At 37.3% G+C, this 21,726-nt stretch overlaps 1 protein-coding gene across 1 annotated transcript in view; it reads left to right on the forward strand.

The window, feature by feature from the left end:
• Nucleotides 1–21,726, forward strand: part of VWA3B (von Willebrand factor A domain containing 3B) — a 2,054,405-nt gene that overhangs the window by 112,538 nt on the left and 1,920,141 nt on the right. Inside the window, exon 2 of the mRNA XM_044071813.1 lies at nucleotides 1,369–1,457. Coding sequence (XP_043927748.1) covers nucleotides 1,369–1,457 — 89 coding nt within the window. The remainder of the gene's footprint in view (nucleotides 1–1,368; nucleotides 1,458–21,726) is intronic.

Raw genomic sequence — 21,726 nt, forward strand, 5'->3', positions numbered from 1 at the left:
ACATTATGGTAGGTACATAACTTCTCATTATGAAACACTGGGATATGCTCAGCTGTTTTCCTGAAGTTAATAAATATATACTAATAAACAAGATTTGTGAGAAAAAGGGAATTGTGATATTAAAGAAATCATGGAGAAAAATATATGGAGTAAAGATCCCCAGTTTTCCATGATTCTTGGTACTTTTAAGTGAGGAGCTTGCCACCCATTTAAATTTATGTATAACACAGAGCAAGTTTATTTGGAAGCTAGGGAGATGAATAGCAAGTCCAGGAATTATTAAAATTGTAACAGTAAAGGGGTAATTTATTTGGCTTGTTGTCAAGCCTCCCCCAATTTTCATATAGGCAAAACTGAGCGCACTTTGAAGAAGTGCCTATATGAACATAGTTGTGATATTGAACATAAGACTAATACTAATGCCCTATATTGACATACTAAGATTTGCATCAGCAGTGGTTTTAAGTTTTTTGTCTTAGATCAGGTCATAAACGATATAAGAGTCAGACCACAGGAGACTAGGATTGAATATAGGGAGCTTTACTGGCAGTTAAAATTAGACATCAGTTCTCCACTCTGGTCTCAAAAATGCGAGCAGCAAAGCTTTAGGTATAGAGTTCATGTGATAATTCATTCCATTTATATATGTTTGACTTTTATATTTGTACACATTTTTAGTGCATGGATCTTGTTTATAAACTTGTACCTATTTTGCTTTGCATATTATGAATTTGTGGGGTATGACTTTAAAAAAGAATTTGGGTGTGTGTTATCTTGATGCTTTGGGTACGATTGGGCTATTTAGATCCTGTGATAGCCTAGGAAGTTATAAAATGGCTTTGTTTGTTTTCAAAAATGTTCTGATGACGTCTTACATTTTATAAGTGAAAGTGCTTAACAATAAATTATTTTACTACACCCCTGGTGCTTTGGTATTCAGCTCACTTTGGTTGTAATTGGATGTTCTGGAATGCTGGGCTGCTGTCATTTGGAGTATCACTAAGAATAACTGTTGGTTGCAATCTAGCTATCCATATACACTTTTATTTCAGCCATTTGAGTTTAGCAGATGGTTTTGTCAAAGTTATTTGCATATCTATATGACTCTGTTTTTTGAATAAGAATTATTGTTATATATTACTATACGTTTCAGTGTGGTAGCTGTTATATTGTACTTGTTGATAGCATTACCTTTTGCAGATAATGATATTTTGTTGTTTTAAACTTTTAATAACTTATGAAATAAAATAAAAAATAAATAAAATCTGAACTGTTACAGTTCCTTATAACCAGGACTTTCCTGACACTATATAGGACTACTTGATATGGCATGTTACATACCATGCAAATGATACACTTTGTTTTTAGATTATATCTCAGCTTTGGGAAAGCCTGTGTCTTCGAGATATGGAGAAGGACTGTTCCAGCAGTTCAGGAACAACGGTAATATCTATAATGTAGGTATGCAGGTAATAAAAGCCGCATCTATTTTTTTTTTCGTTTCTCTTGAGAAAATGCTTTAAGAAATATAATGCTTTAGTGCTTATACTACATTTGATATTTGTTTCATTTGATAAAGCAGCTCAACTATGGCATGTGTTTGGAATAGGGGAACAGACTAGTGTACCCATCAAAAAGCCATTAAATCACAGAGTGGATATGCAGACTCTGCACAGAAGGCAACCAAGCCAGGAAATAAACTGGAGGACGATGAACTCTGACGGAGGAACACAAAGTGCTGCATCATCATGACTCTCAACTGTCCAGAATTTTGTAAACTATCTCTGATTTTGCCTCATATTTTTGCCCTTCCCCTATGATTTTCTGGTAAATTACTGAGAATTACATTCAGTTATTTGTACTAGTCATTAGAGCTTCATGCTCATTGTTCAGAAAATGCATGTTGATTCAAAACATGTTGCTCTATTAACTTTTTAAATTAACTGGAGTAATATTTAAAAAATGCCCCTGACTTTGCCCCTTTGCCTCCCCGTTGTTATGAGGTAGTCTAAGTCTATATATGTACAACTGAAACATTGCCTTTTGATATAGTGATACAGGTGGGTCTAAGCAAAAATGCAAAGGTTTCTTTACAAAGGACAGTTGTCATAGGATCATAGAGACAAAAAATTAAGTATAGGTGTTTTTTTTTTTTTTTTGTTTTGTTTTTTTTATCACGGGCAGTCCTATTGTATCCCCGCTAACCTATTAATGAATTCTGGGTCATTACTCAGTTGTACTGAAAGCAAAACATGAGAAAATGGCTTCCTAAACCCGCAATGCTCAGAATTATCTTGTTCAAGCATGTATTTCAGAAAAAATGTCCATATCATGATACAAGTAATGCTTGTGTGCTTTTGATATCTTGGGAGGGACTAGTGAGAACTGTGCTTTAACCTATGACTGTGCAACTGCCAAACCCCTCTTCAAAAGAGGAGAGGGCATTTCTCTCTCTGCTTTTCACAATCATGATATTTCTTTTCATTTTTGTAGCATAAATGTTATTGCATTAGTGTGATTCAGAACTGTTGTGAAACGTTTTAATTTGCATTTGATTGTTGAAATAGGCAATAGGTATGGAAGATTTTTTTTTGACAGTTCCATTACTTTGGAAGTAGATAATTTTTCTGTCTCAGCGTTCTCCATTTTCTTCAAACTGAGACAGGAATTAGCTGCATTAATTCATTTTCCTAATCTTTATAAATAATTCAATTTCTATATTTTGGAAAGAATTTTGTCTTTTTTCACACTTATTTATATCTGATTGGAAATTATATTATTCGTTTCTTGTGAACTGCTAACCTCTTTCTGTCATTTTTTATGTAATAATCAGTAGCCTATTTTGAACTGAATGTTTAGCAACTAGCCAGTTCTGTATTTTCCTTTGGGTAAATGGCTGGTAGATTAAAAGACAAAAACCTAATTTCAAAAATATATATTTATCACTAATGGTTGAACCACAACTCATGATTCACCGAGAGCTCTCCATATGGGAGTACTTATGAATTAAGAAGGTCAGAGTGCTAACTCACATGGTAACTTATCACAGCAGTCCCTTACTGAGTGTTCTGTTGCCCTCAGAAGCCAGATGCTTGCTTACCTCAGGAGCAAGCAAAGGGTTATATCAGGGGTACAGGGTATGGAGGGGGTGCTTGCCCCTTGCAAAAATGTTTTATGTGTCTTGTGACATTGGAAGTGCCACTGTTTTAAGTAGTGAGCATCCAAGTTTACAGAAGTTTTGGGGTAAAATAATCTTGCATCTTATATAATAGGCAGTTAGCTGTGCTAAATAAAAGAACCATCATTGTCACATGATGGACGCAAGCAAAGGAGTTATCAATCCATGTTCCTAAGTCCCTGACTACATTTTCATTTTTAAGTGGTGTGTTATCTATGCAGTATAATGAGGAGAAGGGTTTGTCTACAAGAGTGATGACATGTACTCTTAACATTTAGTTTCAGCCTATTTTTAGTACCTTCTTTGGGGATTTGAGACTACTATCTGTTGGTGTTTTGTTTTTTTATTAGTTGGAGTCGTCTTTAGTTACTAAGCATCTCTTGGTGTGTTTTTCCATTTTTAGTACACCAACAGTTTAATAGTGAGAGTTCATTATAGAGTGTTTGATTGTCAGAAGATGACTTAACGACAACTTCCCATTTGCAGTAATCTGCAGGCTTTATTAGCCAGAGGTCCTGGTTCTGTGCTTGGAGATATGAGAAGTATATACCAAAAGGGAAAGTTCTCAGCACCAAGCCTAAAGGGACACTGCTGGTCAATTCCATACTTTGTGATGAGGTACCTGCAACTTGCACTGTGTGAGTTCCATCTTTCATCCAGCTTGCTATCATTCTTACCATGTATAGGTTGATTTTTAAAGCATTTACTGTGCTTTTGCTGGGAAAATTTAATTTTTGCTTCTTTTTAAATTTTACCACCTCGTGCTGCTTAGTTTCCCTAGGAAAGAAGTACCATTCTTGACTTGACCATGGAACAAACTACTGGTACCATATACGGTCCTTCTTCTAGTCACAAAAAGAAAAAAGTTAACTAAACAACCTTTGCCATCACAGCAGTCTAGCAGTTTGCCTCAGCTGTATGTGGATGACTCTCCTCTGGCAAAAGCTGGTTCCTCAGACCATTCATCTTTTTCCCCAGAGCCCTGTGGTGCTGTCCATACAGCCACTATAAACCAGGAGTAAAGCACATACTCTGAGACTGTTGGAGTCCCCTCAGAGGGCAAGATAAATCCACTGTTGTTGGTTTTGGGAGAAGGGGTAGGGAAGCTGTCCCTGCTTAACCAGAATGCAGTTTCCTTTTCTGGAGAAGCTGTTGCTGCCATTAATAATCCTGTTTGCGCCAACTTTCCTGTAAGAAAGAAAAACAGAAATCTAAACATATATCTACTACTGCATCAGTTTCACTGAACAGGAGTACTTTATTTAGTCTGGCTTAGGAATTTCAAATTCAGACTCAGAGGAGAGCATGTTATCTGAATCTCCCTGCTAATGATTCTCTTTCTCTGGGACTATTTCCAGAATTTGCCAGTGTTTTCAGTGGGAGAACATTGAGGTTTCTTAGTCCCTCAAAAAATACTATGAATTGTTACAACTGGAATTCTCAGAACCTCCTCCCATCCCCTCAGTACTGTCTCCACTGGAGGATGTGCTTGTTACAGCCAGTGGTTTCCCTAATAACCAGTCTACTGCACCTAAGAAAGCAGATAGAATGTATAAAGCTCTTCATCCTTTCAGATTTTTATACGCTCATCCTAAACCTGACCCAGCAGTTCCAGCTTTAGTTATTCCAGCTGTTGCCAAACATTTTGTTAATTCTAATCCTTTCTCTTTTGACAAGGGTGGTAAAACAATTGACAAGTTTGGGGAAAAACTGCATGCTTCTGCAACTTTAATTTTTAGAATTTTGAATTATCAGGCTCATATGTTTATTCTGACTAATTGTGAAATCATGAGGAATGTTTTATCCATTCCCTCCTGTGAGGAAAAATCTGCTTTGTGTGGATTGGTTTCTTACGATTCTCAGGTCACTTCTCAATGTTTACTACATCCGGGGTTATTGCCAGTGGTACTGTGTTGAGGAGGTTTGCTTGGCTGTGTTCTTAGAACTTCCCAGAGGATGTAAAAAAATAGATTTTAAATTCACATTTGGAAAGAGATTTTGTTTTTGGACCGTCTGCTATAGAGGTTGTCAAAATGTGATGAGAGGAGTAAGCTGATATAGGGAATCTCTCGTATTTTCAGCACACCTTCTCTTAATTTTCCAAGGGTTTTTCTGCTTCTTTGTCTGATTTTGGCAAGAAACAAAGCAATCAGTCTCAGCAAAATGCTGGTAAGTAGACATTTAAAAAGGAGTGGCAGGGAAGTTCCAAAAAGAAAGTAGGAACCCACAACAAAAAACAGTCAAATAAGTAAGAATGACTGTGTAAGGGAACTTGCCACCCACTCTCACAATGGCAGTCCCTTATGCCTTCCCCAGAAAGTCTGAATCTCCATTTCTCGCTGCCAACTGATCATTTTAGGCAACTGGGTTCTGAAACTGATTCAGCAGGGTTACAAATGGCAGTGGGAAGAAATCCCTCCTTTCCAGGGAATTATCCAACCCCCCCCCCCCCCAGACCAAACCCCTCTGTTCCCTGCTGTCCTACAGCAAATGCTTTATCAGTGGGTAATAGAAAGAGTTCCTCCTTCCCATTTGGGAAGAGGTTTTTATTCATGAATGTTTGTACTGCCAAAGAAAGAAAATGTACGGAGACCAGTTTTGGACCTTTCTTGCCTTAATCAGTTTGTGTTAGTGCCCAAGTTCAAAATTCTTTCACTTCACAATCTCTTGCACCTTCTTCCTTATATGAATTTTTTGTAAACTTAGATTTAAAAGATGCTTATTATAACATTTTTGTTAATAAAGACTTCAGATTTTTTAAGGTTTTATGTGACTGGATCACATTATCAGTTCTTTGCGATACTCTTTGATCTATCCACTGCTCTAAGAGTTTTCACAAAGTGTCTACTTCCAGATCTGATGTTGTCTCTTCCATCTGTCCTCAATGTATAGGTCTTCAGATCCAAATGGATATGACTTTGGCAACTCCCAGACTTTGGATCCAAAGCTCAGGCTCCTCCCTTTACCCCCCCCCTCTTAGCACTGAATTACCTCAGATCTCATTTGACACTCAGTTGTTACAGACACAGATCCATAGCTCTCAACCTTCTGTTTCCAAAATGAGGAACACTATCTGTTATAATATGGAACAAATGGGCAAAATGTGGAACACCTACTAACAGCTTGCTAACAGCTTCCACTAGGAAGCTCACATCATGGTTATAATGTGCTAATTTATACTTATAGAAAGTTATTTTGATGAATGAATATGATTCAGTACTACTTACCATAGATATCAGTTAAAAAAGTCCTAACACTGAATGTGTGGCACACCCTTTCAATGTGGAATTTTGAGGAACATAGGCATTTTAAGACCCAAAATGAAGAACTTTCTTTGTAATAAGGTATGCTTGAGAGATATACATAGATTTATTGGCTCAGTGTTTTTGGAAGGCTTTTGGGCTCAGATAAGAGTTTTAATTCCCTTTTTTATCTTTTATGTTTTTTTCCTCACTAATTTTCCTGTTTTCACATTCTATCCTTCCCTATTATCCCAAAAAAAACAAAACTTTCTGCAGTACCCTCTTGAAAGAGTGTTGTTTCCAGAGTTTTCCTTTTTACTTCAGGTAGCTGTTAGGACCGGATGTCTAGATAGACTATTGGCTAAATAGCTTTTTTTCTACAGGTAGTTTTGTTGCTAGGTACCAGGTAGGGTTGTTTATTGTTTCTACCAGTTTGCTGTTGTTGGTGTTTTGGTTTGTCTTTTAGTGTCAGGATGTCAGGTAAGCCATATGGCTTTAAGAAATGTATCTGTTGTAGGCATAAAATCCCTAACTAAGATGCCCATTGCCTTCGGGCCAGAGCTTTAATGGACAGGTGCTCTAAACTTGTACTCAAGGGACTTCTCCCTGCTACAGTGGAAGAAGTTCCCTCATCCCAGTCATCTTCATCTTCTTCCCTTTCATAAAAGAAGGCCTCTGAAAAAAAACAAAGGGGAGAAATCTAAGGATAAGGAGAAAGAGAAGGACAAGGAACAGGAGAAGGAGAAACAGAAAGTAAAAGACTCTTTCAGTAAGTGTTCCCCAGACAGATTGGCTCCATCTGTTCCTGCGCCTATGAATTCCAAGCTGCTGGATCCATCCTCAGCACCAGATCCTATCAGGGTTAGACCTCCAAATCCTCCATTCCCAGGTCTCAGACCCACTCCAGAATCTGTTAACACCAGGTTTACATCAACTTTCTTGCAGGATAGAGCCTTTCAGAGGGGGTCAAGGCCCTTGACCATAGATTTATCTTTGAGACCAATGTACTCCTCCATCACACGTTCTGAGGTTGACATTGACAGAATGATGAGGATGTTCTTGAGGATTCAGGTCCAGCTGGGGGTTCTCCCATTGCCAACTTCACCAAATATGTCCATGTGCCTTTTTTCTAATGCAACCAGTGGCATGTCAAGAGCATCAGGCACGAAAATAGCTGTTTGCCAGCATGCATGGATGCATCTCTGTGACTTTACAGAACATTTCAAGACAGCCTTCATTTATGCCATTAAAGAGGCACTGTCTAGAAGCGAACAAGATGGAAAGACCATGTCTGCCTTTGGGATATGCTTTTCTACCTCTTAACAGACCTTCTCTAGAAACCAAAAATTAGATAAATTATGGCTCTGCAAGTCTCAAGGCTTTTCCCCTGGACTCTTCTAGTGACTGGCCTCCCCAGACGGGAGGAATAAACATAATGGGTGTTGTGCCCATGGCAGAGGTGGACTGTGAAACAGGGCTTTTGGGGTCCCTTCTCCAACAGGCCTTTTCAGCACTTCTGAATGGTTGCCCAATTGCTGCACTCTGGTGGCAGTTGGGGGGAGGGGTGTGCTTGTATCTGCAACCCATGGTCTGGACAGCCATCATCCAAGATGTACTGGTGCAGAGAATAATAACCAGAGGCTATACAATTTCCCTTCTTTGTCATCTCGATTATTCAAGAAAACTTCCCAATCTCCTACCCATACAAAAGAAGGCAGCAGTGCAGGAAATAAAAAAGCTGCTAGACAAGCAGGTCATCCAGGAGGTCTCACTTGACTGACACTGTTCTGGAGTCTGTTCAAAATTCTTTTTGGTACTAAAAAAACTGGAACCTCACCATACCTCTCAACTGTCCAGATTTTCGCCTCATATTTTTGTTCTGTTCCTCATAAAATTTGTGATTTTCTGGATTGTTGTAGCAAATCTCTGAGGAATTAATTCACTAAATAATGACATGCTTTTGAGTTTCAGATTTCATGTCCTTCAGAAAATGCATGATAGCACAAGACCTTTTATTCTAGCAACTTTCTAAGTTTATAAGAGCAATATTTAAAAATTGTCCCAATTTTTGGGTCTTTGTGCCACCATTATTTTTGGCTTTGTCCATATTTTTTGTGCCAAGAGGTTGAGAGGTATGCCTCAGACCCATTCTGGATCTCAGTCACCTGAATCAGTATGTAAAACAGGCACAATTCCAGATGGTCACAATACAGCCCACCCTACCACTATGGAGGAAGGGCGACTGGATGTGCTTGATAGACCTCTAGGGCATGTACTACCATATAAAAATAGACAGATACTCAAGGAGGTTTTTCTGCTTTTGGCTTGTAGCCAGTCACTTCCGGTTCAGAGCACTGCCCACCAAATGCATGGTGTGGTCGCAGCTCATCTCAGACTTCAGGAGCTGCAAATCTTCCCATATCTAGACAAGTGGATAGTGACTGCTTCCACCAGGAATCTTCTTATATAAGCCAGAGACTCTTTGCTGTACCTTTTTCCCAGTTGGGAAGAACTGCCAGCCTCACAAAGTCAAAATTACAACTAGTCCAAATGACAGAGTTCACCAGAGCACATCTAGATACCGAGCTGCAGATAGCCAGATTATCTGAACTGAGAATTCACACCCTTTGACATCAGGCATTGTCAGTACTCTCCCATCAAAAGCCCTCTCATGCCAAAGTTTCTTTCCACTTTCTGAAAGCAGCAGACATTCTGGGAAAGTCCAGTGTATTGGCAGACAAGTTGAGCAGATCTATTCTTCTACCTCAAGACTGATCCCTCAACCCATCAGTGGTGGAACAGATTTTCAACTGCTGCAGCTGACTTTGCTGCAATTTATTTGCCACCCCCTCCAACACAGTAATTACATTGACCTGATCCACCCAAGAGTGGGAGTCGCCAAGGGATGCTCTGATCCACATTAGCCCCTAGCTGTTCTTTATGTTTGTCCTCTCAATCCTCTCATACCAACGTTTCTGCAAAAAGTCAATGTGGAGCAAGGATATGGTGACCCTCATTGCCCTCTTTTGGCCTCAGCAGGTGTGGTTTCCCTTTCTTTGGTCTAATCTCATCCACTCACCGTGGGTGGTGAAATCATCTCAAGAACTTCTCTTGAACCTTTCTGGGACATCTCACCTGGACATCGAAGCCTTCAACTTAACAGCATGTTTTTCCAGTTCCTGTGATAGTTAGAAAATCCAGGCTTTTGTCACAGGTTGTACACATTTTGATCACCTTACAGAGACTGTCTACCAGAAAAGTATACAGGTGTAAGTGGAAGGGATTTTCTATTTGGGAGATCAGCAGGGATATAGATCCCTTCTCAGCTCCTCTTACTACTATTTTGGATTTTCTGGCTGGTCTTTTTTTTATAATGGAGGTAGCTATTCTACAATTAATGTCTAGTTGATGGCCATTTCCAGCTTTCACACAGGAGAAATTCAAACTCCCATTCCTTCTTTGAAATCATCTAAAGACTTCTTAAGGGGCAGTTTTCTCCTTTGGCCTTTCTTCAGGGACCCCCTTCTGCCCTAGGACATTACTATTCTTCAGGTTTTGATGAGACCTCCATTTGAACCTGTAGCCACGGTGTTAATTTTAAATATCTTTGTTGGAAAAGACAGATCTGATGTTGTCATTTTCATTCATTTTTCAACTGTTGGGTTCAGATCCGACCTCTGATTCAATTACCACCATTGGTCCTGGGCCCAGTTTCCTCTTGCCTCCCTTCTCCTTTCTTGGATAGGTCTCCTAGACATCATCATTCAAGACCACTGTTGACAGCATCTTCCACTCATTCCTCCAGATGTCTGATCAAAGCCGATGTGGACAGGATGATGAGGAAGTTCCTCCTCATGCAAATTGAAATGGGGTTTCTTTTGGCTGTGATCCCATCGGAACTGGGCACCTTTGTTAGTAATACTCCACCAATACTGGGTCCTTCTCCAATCCAACCTTTGGTTTCAGAGCAGTCAGACCCAAAGATTCCGGAGTCATCCACATCAGATCTGAAGCTCATGGTATCTTCAACTCTGGTGGTGTCTCTGGGTGGACCGGAGCCAAGCAGGTTGGAGCAGGATGACTCTTGGAGCCATAGTATTGATGCCAGGTCCAAAGTTTTGGAGTCAACTCCAAAATTCTCTGAGAAATCTCTGCCCCTTGGATATTTGGCATTAGATGGTTTAGTTGTGACTCCTTCCTCAGGTAGTCTGGCTCAATTGATGTGCTCTGGAAAGGAGAGATCTGTAGGTTTTCATGGTGGTGCTTACATTAGCAGGCCTTGTGTCTGTTACCGGCTACTTCATTTTTTCAGATTGTTGGTTTTTGTTTGTGTGACTCATTGCAACAACCGATCTCATTCTTACTTTGTGTCCATAGCACATTTTTTTAAGGTTGTCAATTCCCAACACAGATAACATTGACTCTCATTTTAGTCGTTGCAGCTGTTGTTAATTTCCTTTTTCATGTATGTTGTATCCTTGAATTCGAAAGGATTCGTACTCTGTGATTTGATTTAGAATGGGCCAAACTGAAGATATATCTGTAGGTGTAAATATCATGACAGCAGCTGAATTAGCCTTATACAAATTCTGATGATTTAAAGAATTCTACATCTGGCTTTGCAAGACTATTTTCATATATTCTCAGGATCTCACGAGGAACGTCTTTATTAGGACACACATGTCTTTGATATGGAGAACAAGTAAGTGTCGTCCTGGAGAATGGTCTACAGAGAACACCTGGTTACCTGCTGCTTTCTCCAATACATTCTCCATTCTCTAGATACTGCAGCTCTTTGATCAGATAGGCAAACATGCCATAGTTTTATATGTCCTGTCAGAATATTGTGATGTATCAACAGCATAATTTATCTGAAGTAATTTTATTAAAAAAGGATTTCAGTGAAGTTGTAATATCTAATCCAATTCCCTGTAATGCATTTGCTATTTTAAACCATTGAATATAATGCAGTAAATTTGCTTCAAGAAATTTAAATAGCATTATTCAGTATAATAAGGACATTGCTTCCTGAGAAATAAGAAGGTGAGAAGCTAGTTATTTCCACATGAATGTTATGTTCTTTTAGAGATGTTAGTACATATTTTTAACAGCCCTTTCAGTTAAGATGGTTTATTACTTCTAGCTCATAGAAGTTGTCATTGTTAAGAAGTCTGACAGTGTGCAGTTGTTGCCACTCATGGTTCTCACGCCACTGCCAGCGGGGTAATCTAGAAGTTCATATTCAAAATACTTGAACTATATTTTACTTGGCTCCTACTAGTTATACCATATGCTTCTATACACATTACCCTCCAAATTTTTTTCTCTTATTGTCTGTCATTAGATCCTACCAACATCAACTTTCTTCAAGTCCATCCACCCACCACCATTTCTATCTCCACATTACACTTCAGTAAAATTACACATTTTAATATAGCATCAAGCCTATTCAACTCCAGCACAGTAGAATGATTCACATGCAAATACATACCCAGTCACCCTCCACCCTTGCCGCCTCACAAACAAACCAAACATGTACTTAATTACCCTGACTTAATAATAAACCTAATATCAACAATTAAGCTTAATGGCGATGTCCACTCAAACCCAGGCCCCAAAGTCAATCAACAAAAAATGGCCATGACAAACCCCCTTAACACTCATATTAATATCAACTTTGTCCTTACAAAATCAGACCTACTGTTCCTAAACATGAACCTTAGGAGCTTTTCAAATAAAATTCATGAATTGCATGCATCCCTCTCTCTCTACTCCCCAGACATAGCAGTCCTAACTGAAACCTGGCTCAAACCCTCAATTAACAGTGAGATTCTACACCAAGGCTACAACAACCATAAATTAGACAGATTAAATAGACGAGGAGGTATAGCAATAATATAGAAAGACACACTAAAACTCGAATACCTGGACTTACAAACACCAAAACGAAATAAAGCTGAGATGCTGTTTTCTAGACTAGAATTAAACCCCAACAAATTCATAATCATCATAGCAATGTACATTCCTACTGGCAATGACCCCACCTTAATTGAAGATTTCCTTCACTGGTCATTTACAATCTTTCCACAGGAAACCATTGTTATGGGTGACTTCAACTTAGACTGCCTAACCTGCACCTCAGAAAGTTCCACAAACTTCATAAACTTACACACATTCTCCCAGTTAATAAAACCCCCAACCTGAGTAGATAAAAAAGAAACAGTAGACACTCAGTATTGGATTGGACCTTATCCAATAAATCATCACTTTATAGTCAGTCACGTTGCCTCCCAGATAGCTTAAGCGACCACCTATCCACCTACCTCCTCTGACAAAATCTATATTCCTCTAAAAGCACTATATTTAGACACATACGTAACAGAAAAAAACTTCTCCTCCCAAACCTTCATATCAAAACAATGTGACTGGACCCGCCGCCCCCATCTTCACTACCATTAGACACTGCAGTATCATACTTCAATTATATTTTCTTGAACATACTAAACAGCCAATCCCCCCCCCCCCCTTAGAACTATAAGAACAAAGGCAAACTATGCCCCATGGGTAACCAAAGAATCCTTCTTAAAACCAGAGATAAAGTATGGCCATAATATCAGTCCAGTAAAAGCCTGGCCACACTAAACTATTATCAGCAACTAAGAAATAAATAAAAAAAAAAACAGGTAAAAAATGGCAAAGAATTATACTACTTAGCAACCCAACAAAAATACCAAAACAATCAAAAAGAAATCTGGGCAACTATGAATCAGGTCTTAAAGCCAGGCAAATCTGTAACCACAACTCCCTCCACCACAAATAAACTAGATAGTATAGCCACTCAATTCTGTACCTGCTTCACCAGTTCCATTCTAAACCTAACCAAAACAAATAGCACTATGCTGCTAAAAATCTCTACTGTGCCCAATGAAACATTCAACAATTTTTCTTTTAAGCCCATTCAAACTATTACTATAAAAAGAATGCTCCACAAACTTAAATCTAGTACCATTGCTGCTGACAAACTGCCTACTGACTGTCTTTAAGTTAGCTGCTGACGTCATAGCTTATCCAATGACTATATTGATTAATTGCTCCATAACTGCGCATCAAGTTCCCCAAATCTGGAAAACTTCCTATATAATAGCCCTATAAAAGGGGGTAACCTGTATAAACCTTTTTAACTACAGCCCACTTGCAATCCTGCCACCTTTATCCAAAATCTACAGAACCAACAGCGTACTAATGTAACCCCACTCCAGACTAATAAACCATCCAGCTCGGTGTGATAATCAGCAGCCAGCTTAAACATAAGTCAGTAGGTGAATGAGCCACACCAGTTAGTAATGTTGAACCACTATTTATTCCAGTAAATCACACATAAAAACAGGTCTAGCGCTTTTGTCCATCTAATGTGGGGACTTCATCAGAACCATGTAAAAACATTTGAATCTTGCTTGAATACAGTATACTCTACGACCAACTAACTAATTGATACTAACTCTCATGCATAAAATTCTGTTCTGTTGATTTCTTAAAGGGGCAGTCCACCATTTAAACCTTTGAAAACAAACAAAATACTAAATGTATCCAGTCATATTTCTAAAATTCTGTCATTACACATTTTTTAAAATCACTATTTATTTATTTGACATTTGTTAACCAGGTTAGTCCGACTGGACAGCAGAACCCTTTTTCAGCAGACGCGAGGAGAAAATCTCCACAGATAAACAGATACAAAAACAAAACATCGTACAATATTAACATACAAGTGTATATATACAGGAGAAACACAATACAACTTATAAATCAACATGTTAGAATACAAGAGTAATATTGAGAGTTTAAACAGCATGGTACATATTAAGTATATAAAATATAATATAAAAAGTTAGATTCTGTCTAACAGTTACCATCAGAGAGAAATTCAGGGCTGGTAGAATATCATAAAGACCTTAAATGAGTAGTTGTGATAAAGTATGAGAGCTGAGAGGGGAGAGGGAGGAGGAGAGGGAGTAGCTTAGGTGGGAGTGGGACAAGGACAGTCTAAAAATGATTACTAAAAAAATCACTAAAAATGTTTTTGAATAGTTACTTGGAAACATTTTGAAGATACTGTGCAAAAATTAATTAAATAAATTATTAGTATTAAATTAAGAAGTTAAATAAAAAATGAACTGAATACAATGCCCTTGAATGAGTTTTAAATTCAATAGGTTAAGATATCTTTTAAAATATTTTCATCAAGTTCCATTACTCAGCCCACCCTTCATAAAATGTGTTTCCTTGGATGAATATACCTAAATATGCAATGTTCGTTTGCTGGGGCTTCATTAATCTACAACTGTTGTGCTCTCAGTTTAAGGATGGGGAGTATAGATAAGTTCTCATTAAGTCCTGGTGAAACTGTGACATTATGTTTAAGTTGCTAACATAGCTCTCTACTTTCTAAATCAAACTCCCACCATCATCCTGTTGAGTTTCTTTGTATGATATCTAAGATACTAAATTTGAATCTCTTGAAACCTTGAAAATTCAGAGAATGCTTGAACATTGCATTATTAATACTGCCCCTGAAAATGGCGTACAGATGTTCATATATCCATTTCCTCAGTTGCCTCTAGGTTTTACCTGTATAAAAATTCACATCACTGACAAATAGCTATATAAACTATCCCCCTAGTGGTACAATTACCTTCTTTAAAATTAATATTCATAGCTAAACTGCATAAGGTGTCCCCATTTCCTTCCATAATATAACTCCATTGTTTGCATGACCCGCACCTGGAAGTACCCATGGGTGAGGGAGATTCAAACAAAAATTTTAAATTTCTTCCTGTCTTGTACACAAAATTAGGTGCTGATCCTAGTGAGTCAACAATTTTAGGATTACTTTTAATGATAACCCAATTTTTGCTAGGAATGTCCTTAATGTCTCCAGCACAACCCCCATATGGGGTCACCATGCTATGCCTATAGGTCGTGTTCTCATCTCAAGACTCCTTGTGAAATGCTATTATGGTGTCTCCTAATAGAGGCTTAAATCTGGTCCCCCATCCTTCTAACATTTCTTCACCAATTCTGAAAAGAAGTTCTTGGGGGTAACCTCTTTCTAAAAACATTTGAATCAAAAAGCCAAGTTCTAATTTAAAGTGTATAAAATTAGAACACATTGTAGCTGCCTGAACTACTTGGCCTTTAAAGATGTTCGGTTTAGTGTGTTTTGGGTGATACTGTGGTAGTCCAAATAACTACTGAAAAAGGTTGATTTTCTGAAAACCTTAGAGGCTAAAACTTCTTCTTTGGTGTCCTTATATAAAGTAACATCTAAATAATTTATACTTTTGTTAGCATGAGTTTATGTGAATAAAAAACAAACAAATACTATTGAAATAGCCCATAAAATAATCTTTTCCTGTCCCTTGCCTTTGCAAATAATAAATATATCATCCAAGAAACATAAATGCATCAGCCAGTGTTGTTTATAATCAGATGTAAAATATGTCTCCTCTCCTATGACCACGTAACTAAGTTTGCATAAATGGGGGCACAAGCTAGCCCCCATTGCTACTCCTTTTGTTTGTCTGAAATATTCCCCTTCAAAATGCAGGAAGTAAGGAATAACTTCAGTATGAATTCAGAGAAAGTTTTGAATCAAGGAGATTTCGCTAATGTCTCAGAGCAGGTTTCTTTTACATCACATACAGAACAACAGATCAGACAACCATTTACACCAGCAAGGAGGCAGAATGGTGACTGGAATTTCTAATTTCCAGATTGGGTTGGCAAGGAGACAAATTTTTCATTTAATACAGCAGTTTCTCCAAAACAACCTCTGTATAAGAACTGGAACACTATGTTGAATGAACTTGAACTTAAATTAACTAAAATATGGAACTTGCAATGTAATAATGGATTTTTAGCACAGAGTATAAAGGTGAAAAGTGTACCTAAAAGTTTAAGAATGTACAAGTTACCGAACAGATGTAATAACAGGCTGAATTGGTGGAGCTCACAGACAAGTTTGACAGACATGGGACTGAGCTCATGCATTTTATTATAAAACTGAATAATGCTAGGATTAATAGTTTAATAAATGAGGTTAATGTGTTGAACTGTGATATTATGAATGATATTTTGTTTGAATCCAACATAAATAAATATGAAATTATTTTTAGTAGAATTGATAAACAAGTTAAAGCAAATTTGGAAAATAAACAAAAGAAGTTTTTAAAAGATTTAAAAGAGCATTCTCAACACTCAGCCTACCCTTTTCCCAAAACTTATTTAAACAACCAGGGATCCAGTACAGAAAGTGAGGGCGTAGGTGGGGTACACTGCCATAGGGAAGGATCTAATAGGAATAATACATGCCAAGAATTGTCACAGACAGAAATTAATAGATGTTATGCAGAATAGACAAGGGGAGAAAGTATTAAATACAATGCTAACTATCCCCCTCTTCAGACGGTCTGAAAGAATTAGGAATATAAATAGGCAGAGACATTTTTTTATGTCAACCAAACAGCCCAAGAGAGAGAGAGAGGATACCGAGAGAGAGGCCAGACAGAGAGGAATTACAGGAAAAAACGTGATTCATTATTAGAAATGTATCACAAGTACAGTGAGTCACAGATTTTATTGGCATTTGAATGCAAAATGTTGTCTTTTTATGGTTTCAACATCTATAATTGCATTGATATTAAGATTAATACTACCCTCTTTTCACTTTTCAAAAAAAGATTCAAATTTGTACCCTCGCAAAAGACAGATATAGTGGACTTTCGTACAGAATTTAATTTATCAGGAAACACAGTTTTCAAATTCTTTTTGAAGAGATAGATAACAGGGTTCTTGGAATGGATGGAGGATCAGCAAATTTAAGTAGGGAAAAGTATTTTCAGCCCCCCCTTACACCCCATCATACCTACATTTGACAAGATTTGTTCTTCAGAAATTTATACAGCAGTCAAAGAGCATAAACAGAAATTTAAAAAATTAACAAAAGAGGAGTATAAACTAATGAAGGAACTAAGAACAAATCACAAACTGAAAATTATGAAACTAGACAAGGGGGTGGGGTTGTTTTGGTTGATAAGATGGATTACAGTAGAAAAATGTTGAAATTATTACATGATGAGCAAGAATACCAAGTGGCTTCAAGGAACGAAGTCACAGTTGCACATAGGAAACTTCAATTATTTGTGGAGGATGCCCTATGTCCAGGTGCTATATTAGAAGACATGTATAAGTTTTTAATAAATGAACACCCTGACATCCCCACAGTCTTCAGCATCACTAAAGTTCACAAGAATATTCTTTATCCCTCCCATAGATTAATAGCATTGGCACATAGTAGTACTACTTTCTCACTAGGGGGTTTTATAGACAGAATGGTGAAAGATGTCCTCAAACCAATTGAATATGTATTGAATGATTCCTGGGATTTCCTTTCCAAGATCAAACAAGAATGGTATAGTGAAAACTGTAGTTTCTGCACTGTAGATGTGATTTATTCACATGTATACCCCACCAAGAAGGTTTAGAAATGTTTTATGAAGCTATCAACAAATTGGCAAGTCTTAATAATACATTAATTAATTTTAGTTTGCAGATTTGGAACTAGTTTTACAGAACAATTTTATTAATTTTGAAGGGGAATATTTCAGACAAACAAAAGGAGTAGCAATGGGGGCTAGTTGTGCCCCCATGTATGCAAACATAGTTATGTGGTCATGGGAGAGGAGACATGTTTTTACATCTAATTGTAAACATTGGGTAATGTATTTACATTTCTTAGATGATATATTTATTATTTGGAAAGTCAAGGGACAGGAAAAAGATGATTTTATGGGCTGTATCGACAGTATTTGTCCATTTTTTAAATTTCACATATACTCACACTGACAAAGGTATAGATTATTTGGATGTTACTTTATATAAAGGCACCAAAGAAGAAGAAGTTTTTGCCTCTAAGGTTTTCAGAAAATCAACCTTTCCTAATAGTTATTTCGACTACCACAGTTGCCACCCGAAACACACTAAAAAGAGCATGTTTAAAGGCCATGTAGTTCGGGCAGCTAGGATACATTTTAATTTTATAAATTTTAAATTAGAACTTGGCTTTGTGAATCAAATGTTTTTAGAAAGAGATTACCCCCAAGATTTTCTCTTAAGAATTAGTGAAGAAATGTTAGAAGGATAGAGGATCAGATTTAAGCCTCTATTAGGAGATGCCGTAATAGCATTTCACAAGGAGTCTAGAGATGAGAACATACCCTATAGGCAAAATATGGTGGTCCTGTGTGGGGGTTGTATTAGAGACATTAAGGACATTATTAGCAAAATTTGTGTTATCTTTAAAAGTAACCCCAAAATTTTTGTCACACTAGGGTCAGCACCTAATTTTGTGTATAAGACAGGAAGAAATATAAAATGTTTGTTTGAACACATCAAAAAAGTTTGAATCACCCTTACCCAGGGTACTAGCAGGTGCGGGTTATGCAATCAATGTAGTTGTATTATGGAAGGAAATGGGATCACCTTATGCAGTTTAGCTATGAATATTAGGTATAAGGAAGGTAATTGTACCACTAGGGGGATAGTTTATATAGCTATTTGTCATCGATATGAATTTTATTATATAGGTAATGATATATGAACATCTGTATGCCATTTCCAGGGGCAATATTAATAATCCATTGTTAAAGATTCTCTGAATTGTCAAGGTTTCACGACATTCAAATTTGGTATCCTAGATATCATACCAAGAAACTCAAGAAGGAGGATGGTGGAAGCTAGATTTGCAAAGGAGAGAGCTATGCTAACAAATTAAACTTAATGCCACGGTTTCACTAGGCTGTAATGAGAGCTTATCTATACTCCCCATCCTTAAACTGAGAGCACAACAGTTGTAGATTAATGAAGCCCCAACAAACAAACATTGTGTATTTAGGTATATTTATCCAAGGAAAGCAATTTTATAAATTGTGGACTGAGTAATGGAACTTAATGAAAATATTTAAAAAGTATTTTAACCCATTGAATTTAAAACTCATTCAAGGGAATTTTATTCAGTTTGCTTTTATTTGACTTCTTAATTTAACAATAATAATTTATTTAACTAATTTTTGCATAGTATCTTCAAAATGTTTCCAAGTAACTGTTCAACAACATTTTTAGTGATATTAAAAAATGTATAGTGACACAATTTTAGAATTAAGGTTGGATACATTTAGTATTTTGTTTGTTTTCAGAGGTTCAAATGGTGGACTGGCCCTTTAAGAAATCAATGGAGCAGAATTTTATGAACGAGAGTCTCAATTAGTTAATTAGTTGTAGAGTATACTGTATTCAAGCAAGATTCAAATGTTTTTACATAGTTCTGATGAAGTCCTCACATTAGAGGGACGAAAGCACTCAACCTGTTTTTATGTGTGATTTATTGGAATAAATAGTGGTTTAACATTACTAAGTGGTGTGGCTCGTTCACTTACGGACTTGTGCTTAAGCTGGCTGCTGATTATTACATCGAGCTGCAACCTGATGGCTTATCCAAAATCTTAGAAAAATGTATTCAGTCCCAACTTATGAATCACCTACTCTCTAATAATGTTCTAACACCCAACATAGGTTTCAACCTAACCACAGCACCAGTACCGCTCTGTTAAGCTTTACAGATACCATCAAACACATTAGAAATAATGGACGACTAGTCTCCTCAATATTTCTAGACATGTTCCAAGCCTTTGATACAGTCTCCCCTCAAAAACTTCTACATGAACTCCTGTCCCTTAAACTAAGCCACTCTGCTCTTCAGTGGTTCCGTGACTACTTATCAGACTGTCATCAAGCCGTAAAATGGCAAAATTAATGAATGTGTGTTACTGGTTCATCTGACTGTATTAAAACGTTGGACTTTTTTAGTGCTGGCTTGTCCTTTCCTGGGTACTTTGGCTTGGTTATTGAAAATTAATTCTCTCCTACATGGCTTGTTACAATAGGGTTCCTCAGGGCTCACTTTTAGGTCCACTCCTATTCAATATCTTTACTAACAAGCTCCACTCTGCTACAAACATGGCCACAATCATACAATATGCTGATGACACCACACTCATCTGTGCAGCCCCCCCCCCCCCTGCTAAACATCAAGGAAAAAAAACAGCTTGCTTTCTCTGCGGTAGAGTCCTGGCTTGCTAACTCTCACTTAATCATGAATCCCAGTAAGACAAAACTGATGATCTTCTCAAATAATAAGCCCTCTGACCACCATTCAGTTAATAACACCAAGACTGAACCAGTATCACACAGTAAGCTACTTGGCATCATAATTGATAACAACTTGAAATTCAATAAACATCTGGCAACTGTTATAAAGAAAGTACACATAAATACAGATCTAAACCATATTTCACTAGACAGTCTATTGCCAGGACTCATTTACCGTCCCCTCTTCTATGCCTCTGCCATCATCACCAACCAGAAGAAAACCAGTCTAGCTAAACTAGACACTTGCTATAACAAGGTTGCTAGATTTGCTAATAACTCCCCATATAGATCACATCACTGCCATGCCTTACAACAACTAAACTGGTTGGAATTAACTAACCTTCTAACATTCACCCAACTTATAATAGCACACAACATAGTATATCAACCTGAAAAATGCCCAGCTATTCGAGACATACTTAAAACCCAATCTAAAACAAGGCAGCTCAGATCTCCTGACAAGCTTCTGTTACAAGTCAGTAAGGCCATCAACTTCTGTAGAGATTGTCTCTACTCCACTTGCATCTCCAGGACATGGATGACCCCCCCAACATATACTAACCACTGCTAACCCCCCCAAAAAATTTAAAACCCTTCTTAAGTCCCACCTATCTAACCCCTGGCTTTGCTCTTGTCTGAATCCTGACTGAACACTGTCTGTATTTAATCCTTCTTCAGAAATTCCAGTAATATCTGGAATTTACTAAACTACCCTTAAATCTCTTACTCCTACTTTTTTAACCACTAAGACATATATATAACTATGTTTCTCTAACTATGATAATGTTATTTGTGCATAAGTGTGATGTTGTTTCTCTAATTGTATTATGTTCTTCATATCACATTTATGAGTATTATTAAACAAAGGAGCTAAAGTTGATCATCTCATCATATGCTTTGTATTGTTCTTGTATTACATATGTATTTTTGTAACTTATGTGACTTTTTTAAAGGTCTCAACTTAAGTTTTTGTTTTCTTATATTATGTATTCTCTGTGGAGTTATTTTTGTTGTCTCATCCTATGATTGTAGTTTCTTAGA

The sequence above is a fragment of the Protopterus annectens genome, chromosome 5.part0 (genome assembly GCF_019279795.1).
Source record: "Protopterus annectens isolate FY-2018-M chromosome 5.part0, PAN1.0, whole genome shotgun sequence".
Lineage (NCBI taxonomy): Eukaryota > Metazoa > Chordata > Ceratodontiformes > Protopteridae > Protopterus > Protopterus annectens.